Raw genomic sequence first — 6,807 nt, 5'->3', positions numbered from 1 at the left:
GACAGGTCACCGTCACCTTAGCAAGTGTCCAATTTTCAAGAGTCTCACACCAGAGCAGAGATTCACCAAGGCCAAGACAGCTAACTATTGCATCAACTGCTTGAAACCAGGACACACTTCCTCAGTATGTACCTCTTCAGTGGACTGTTCCATCTGCAAGGCCAGACACCATACCCTTCTTCACAAACACACCGAGACAACGTCAAGTCCAACACAAGCTTGACTAGTCTCAGCAGCGAGCTCCTCTATTCGCCATACAGCATTAATCGTCAATTCGTCTACTTGTGATCTAATGGTTACTGCTAAGGTCAACGTGCTGGACAGTCATAGACAACCTGTCAGCTGCCGAGTACTCTTGGACACCGGATCGACCACCAATATCATAAGAGAGAGTTTGGCGGTGGCCCTCAATCTACCCCTCAAGCCCTTTGCTGTCCCAATCGGAGCTCTAAACGACACGAATACAACAACAAGGTATTTAGTCACTGCTACAATACGGTCTCGAGTCGCTGGGTATGAGAGGACACTCAATTTCCTGACAGTGCCTAACATCACCCACGCCATACCCGATCAACCTCTCGATCGCAATTCAATAAGGATTCCAGCCAATGTGAAGCTTGCGGATCCGGAATTCCACCGTCCCGCATCTGTGGACATGCTCCTCGGGTCGGGTCCAACCCTTTCACTCCTCTGCCAAGGCAAGGAGAAACTCACGCCAGCAGATCAACCAGAACTCTATCTGCAACAGACTCTGCTTGGCTGGGTAATCGGAGGTAGCGCGCCTACAGTTCAGTCAATACGCCAGCGTGCGTGCAATGTACTCAGCACCTCCCAAATTGATCTCGATATCTCCAAGTTCTGGGAGATTGAAGAGGCTGAGACTGCCTCATCTTCGGCCAGTACCGAAACAGAAGCCGAGCGACACTTCCTGGAGAACGTCACACGGGACGGTTGCGGCAGATACATCGTTGCCTTGCCGTTCAACGGAAAGGAATCGCTTATTGGGGAGTCACGATCCCGAGCCTTTCGTCGACTCAAATCCCTGGAGAAACGACTGAATGGTAATATTGAATTCAACACCCAATACCGTGCAGTTCTCCAAGAATACTTGGATCTTGGTCATCTCACAGAAGTCACTGAGGCTGACCTGTCTCATCCTGGGTATTACCTGCCCCATCACGCTGTAATCAAGGAGAGCAGCTTAACAACCAAGGTACGTGTTGTCTTCGACGGATCAGCGGCTACCAGCACTGGAATATCCCTCAATGAAACTCTACACGTCGGACCCACGATTCAAGATAATATATTCTCTCTCCTTGTTCGATTCCGTCTCCATCCATACGTGCTTACTGGGGACATCGAAAAGATGTACAGGCAAGTTCTCGTTCGTCCCGAAGATCGAATCTATCAACGCATCTTGTGGCGTGACGGAAGAGAACCAGTAAGGACATTCCAACTTAATACAGTGACGTTTGGACTCTCCGCAGCACCCTACCTTGCGATTCGATGCCTCCATCAACTAGCGAACGATGAAGGCCATCGGTATCCAGTAGCAGCTAAAGTACTTCAGCGTGACATGTACGTCGACGACCTCCTTACTGGTACCCAGACACGAGAAGAAGCTCTTCACCTACGTGAAGAATTGGATAAACTGGTGAAACTCGGCGGATTTAATCTAAGGAAATGGGCTTCCAATGATCCATCGATTTTGGGTGAGCTAGCACCAAACAATGTCAATCATCATCTACAAATTGGGGACTCCACCATCTTGAAAACATTGGGCATCTTCTGGAATTCATCCGAGGACACCATCACCTACGAGGCCAAATTATCAAGACATCAGATAATCACCAAACGCATTATCCTTTCTGAGACTGCCAAAATCTTTGATCCTCTTGGCCTCTTGTCACCAGTAGTCATCGTGGCAAAGATGATTATGCAGAAACTCTGGACATTGAAGATAAGCTGGGATGCACCTCTACCGCCCAAGATTCAAGAAGAATGGCTCCAGTTTTACGGGCAACTTCACCATATCAAGCGAGTCACTTTTCCACGGTTTGCACTTCAAGAGAAACCAAGAGGAATCGAACTCCATGGATTCAGCGATGCCAGTCAAGGTGCCTACGGAGCTTGTGTCTACCTTCGATCTGTTGGAAGCAATGGAGAGGTCAACACTACCCTACTGTGTGCTAAGTCTCGTGTTGCACCCCTCAAGCAGATCACTATTCCCAGACTTGAACTCTGCGGAGCCCAACTACTGATCAAGCTCATCCAAAGCATCAAGAAGGCAATCACCATCCAGATCGACCGCATTGTCTACTGGACTGACTCAACCATCATTCTCCACTGGATCCATACTCCTGCACATCAATTGCAAACCTTCGTCTCTAACCGAATAGCAGACATTCAGTCCAAATCTAGACCAGACGAGTGGCGGCATGTGAGGACTCACGACAACCCAGCTGACCTTGTTTCGCGCGGACAATCCATCAAGGACTTCATCACATCCACTATCTGGTTCGAAGGCCCTTCATGGCTCCGAGCACAGGAGAATACCTGGCCAGCTATCGATCTTCAGTTCTCCTCCTATCCCTCTGAAATCAAAGGAAGATACTGTCACGTGGCATACAGTAAACGCGAAACACATCCACTGGAGTGGTACTCTTCATTCAAAAAATTGAAACGAATAATCGCATTCTGTCTACGTTTCAGATCCCGTAAACAAGGGCCACTAACGGCCGAAGAGCTGATCGCAGCGCAAAACGCCGTCATTCATTGGTTGCAAACTGAGACACTCAGTCCTCTCAAACGTGCTCTCAATGACACCAACTCCAAACAAGCCAAAAATCCAGAGTTGGCCAAAGTGTCCAAATTAGCACCATTCCTAGACAAAGACGGACTCATCAGAGTAGGAGGCAGGCTTCGGAACGCGATGATCCCATATTCCCAACGGCACCCGATCATCATACCGAAGTCTCATCCAATCACCAAGCTGATCATTTGGGAGGCTCACATTTCTCAGTTGCATGCTGGCCCTCAAGCAACCCTTTATCACATCAGGCAGCAGTATTGGCCACTGGATGGTCGTAACTCCGTACGCCATATCATCCATAAATGCATACGATGCACGAGATTGAGCCCTCCATCAGTCGAGTACATCATGGGGAATTTACCAGCGGCCAGAGTTACCGAGTCACGACCTTTCTCGAATGTAGGTATTGACTACTGCGGTCCTTTCTTTATTAAGGAGAAGAAATTCCGCAACCGCAGTCGAGTCAAGGTTTACGTCGCCGTCTTCACGTGCTTAGCAGTAAAGGCCGTACATCTAGAAGTGGTGAGTGATCTCACAACTGAGGCGTTCCTTGCAGCCCTACGGAGATTCATTGCTAGACGGGGATGCTGCCGAAATATCTACTCAGATAACGGCACCAACTTCGTCGGGGCCAGCAATGAGTTAAAGGAAATCTATGAGCTCCTCAAATCCGTTGACTTGCAACAGCAAGCCCAGTCATTGCTGACAAACAAACGGATTCAGTGGCACTTCATTCCTCCTCAATCACCTCACTTCGGCGGACTATGGGAAGCAGCGGTGAAGTCGTTCAAACACCACCTCTATCGGATCGTCACGAATGAACTTCTCACCATCGAAGAATTCAACACTTTGGTTATTGAGATCGAGGCTGTATTGAATTCTCGACCGTTGACACCCATGTCTTCCGATCCTAATGATCTGCTGGTTCTCACTCCTGGCCATTTCTTGATCGGGGAGTCGTTAACCTGTCCACGCGAATACGACTTTACTGATGCCTCGAGCAACCGATTGTCGTCCTGGCAACACATCCAGAAGCTAAAACAACATTTCTGGGCTCGTTGGCATCGAGAATACATCAGTGGACTCAACTCGCGATCTAAGTGGAGCCAGGGGGAGCATCATATCCAGGAAGGTACAGTGGTGCTTTTGAAGGAAGACAACTTACCGGCACTTCAGTGGGCTTTGGGGCGCGTCATCAAGGTACGACCTGGAGCTGATGGTATCATTCGTGCCGTCACTGTGAAGACTGCCAAAGGAACCTTCGATCGTAACGTCAAAAAACTCGCCCCTTTACCAATCACTGACAGCGATCAAAATCAATAATCTCCGTTCTTTCTTGCAATTACAGTAGGCATTGAGTAAATAGTTACTCAACGGGGGAGTCTGTTCTGTCGCAGAAGGATTTTCTTTCTATTTAAATTTTAATAATTTGTTAGATTGTAATAGTTTGTATTTGTTATTATTTGACTGGGGTTTTCCCCGATAATAGTTTGATAGAGGGTCAAACCTTTTAATATTTTAGTGGGAATTAACCTTATCTATGATTCCTTCAATATAGTCGGGATTTCCCCAGAACTTTATGATGGAGCAATTACTATGGTTGTACTCCTCCGAATGAATTTACTGCGGACCAATTTATGGTTCCTAATCCTTCGAAGGGTTTATTACCACGTTCTATCATAAAGAAACCTAAAATGTAGAATCTCTCCATGGTCCGTGTGATCCCTTAAGGATTGTCCTTTACTTAATTTTAAGTTAGTTCCGTAGTTCATTCAAATCAAAAAATATTATAATTATTAGTTCAACTACTTTGATTACGAGTTACACCATTTCTGGTTACACTCCTCCTTTTAGTTAAATTTAATATAATTCAATTTTAATAATAATTCGCCAAATTAATTGTTTGAGATCTATTAAATAAATCACATTTCCATCAAATCAAATTTAATTAATCAAATTAAAAAACCGCTCACAATCACCTCCTCAGTGTCCCTACCCTGTGCGAGTGAACAATATCCAAGTTTAGCTATTACTAAGAAAAATTTTCTGATATGCACGAAGCTATCTCGAGAACCGTTGATCGCACCTGGAAAATTCCGGTGCCATCGGCTTCAGCTCGTCGGAATACACCGAGCAAAGAAGTTTGAAACAGCTGTGAACTGTTGCGGGTGAGTTATATCCAAGTTTAGCTATTACTAAGAAAAATTTTCTGATATGAACGAAGCTATCTCGAGAACCGTTGATAGCACCTGGAAAATTCCGGTGCCATCGGCTTCAGCTCGTCGAAATACACCGAGCAAAGAAGTTTGAAACAGCTGTGAACTGTTGCGGGTGAGTTATATCCAAGTTTAGCTATTACTAAGAAAAATTTTCTGATATGAACGAAGCTATCTCGAGAACCGGTGATCGCACCTGGAAAATTCCGGTGCCATCGGCTTCAGCTCGTCGGCATACACCTAGTAAAGAAGTTTAAAACAGCTGTGAACTGTTGCGGGTGAGTTATATCCAAGATAAGCTATTACTATGAAAAATTTTCTGATATGAACGACGTTATCTCGAGAACCGTTGATCGCACATCTAAAATTTTTGTTCCATCGGCTTCAGCTCGTCGAAATACCCCCGGAAGGAAATTTTCAAACGGCTGCATTCCCTTGTCGGGGAAATAATTGCAGTATTATCCGTTTTGGTGAAATTCGTGCGTTTCAGCAGCTGAAAAACACGTTTTGACGAAAAATTTGTTGAAATCTTGCATTTTGACGCTGTACGACACCGTCGATGGCTGCATGGCATCATTTTGTAGTACCGCACGCATTTTTTATACCGATCCGACGCTGTTTGTTGATTCACATCTTTCGCCCTATGGTCGACGTTCTCCGAAGAACCGTTGATCGCGCCTGAAAAACTCCTGTTTCATCGGCTTCGGTAGGACGAAATACACCTAGTAAGATGTTTAGCAACGGCTGTGAATTGTTGTGGGTGAGTTACAGCCAACTTTATCTTTTACTATGAAAAATTTTCTGATATGAACGAAGTTATCTCGAGAACCGTTGATCGCACATCTAAAATTTTTGTTCCATCGGCTTCAGCTCGTCGAAATACACCTAGTAACGACGTTTGAAACAGCTGTGAACTGTTGCGGGTGTGTTATATCCAAGTTTAGCTATTACTAAGAAAAATTTTTTGATATGAACGAAGCTATCTCGAGAACCGTTGATCGCACCTGGAAAATTCCGGTGCCATCGGCTTCAGCTCGTCGAAATACACCTAGTAAAGAAGTTTAAAACAGCTGTGAACTGTTGCGGGTGAGTTATATCCAAAATTAGCTATTACTATGAAAAATTTTCTGATATGAACGAAACTATCTCGAGAACCGTTGATCGCACCTGGAAAATTCCGGTGCCATCGACTTCAGCTCGTCGAAATACACCGAGCAAAGAAGTTTGAAACAGCTGTGAACTGTTGCGGGTGAGTTATATCCAAGATTAGCTATTACTATGAAAAATGTTCTGATATGAACGAAGTTATCTCGAGAACCGTTGATCGCACCTGGAAAATCCCGGTGCCATCGGCTTCAGCTCGTCGAAATACACCTAGTAAAGAAGTTTAAAACAGCTGTGAACTGTTGCGGGGGAGTTATATCCAAGTTTATCTATTACTAAGAAAAATTTTCTGATATGAACGAAGCTATCTCGAGAACCGTTGATCGCGCCTGAAAAACTCCTGTTTCATCGGCTTCGGTAGGACGAAATACACCTAGTAAGATGTTTAGCAACGGCTGTGAATTGTTGTGGGTGAGTTACAGCCAACTTTATCTTTTACTATGAAAAATTTTCTGATATGAACGAAGTTATCTCGAGAGCCGTTGATCGCACCTGGAAAATTCCATTGCCATCGGCTTCAGCTCGTCGAAATACACCTAGTAAAGAAGTTTGAAACAGCTGTGAACTGTTGCGGGTGAGTTATATCCAAGTTTAGCTATTACTAAGAACAATTTA

General features: G+C 45.1%; 1 protein-coding gene across 1 annotated transcript; it reads left to right on the top strand.

Annotated features, from left to right (window-relative positions):
- Positions 1-292: 292 nt before the first annotated feature.
- LOC135171672 (uncharacterized) lies at positions 293-4,135 on the top strand. The gene has a single exon (XM_064138299.1). The coding sequence runs from the start codon at positions 293-295 to the stop codon at positions 4,133-4,135; it is 3,843 nt and encodes a 1,280-aa protein (XP_063994369.1).
- The last annotated feature ends 2,672 nt before the right edge of the window (positions 4,136-6,807 follow it).

This window comes from Diachasmimorpha longicaudata, unplaced genomic scaffold (genome assembly GCF_034640455.1).
Source record: "Diachasmimorpha longicaudata isolate KC_UGA_2023 unplaced genomic scaffold, iyDiaLong2 ctg00000075.1, whole genome shotgun sequence".
Lineage (NCBI taxonomy): Eukaryota > Metazoa > Arthropoda > Insecta > Hymenoptera > Braconidae > Diachasmimorpha > Diachasmimorpha longicaudata.
Note: the sequence above shows the minus strand (reverse complement) of the source record. Positions and strands in the feature narration are given on the sequence as shown.

Coding starts and splice junctions, on each gene's coding strand:
- LOC135171672 (XM_064138299.1), top strand. CDS start 293: ATGGTTACTGCTAAGGTCAACGTGCTGGACAGTCATAGACAACCTGTC.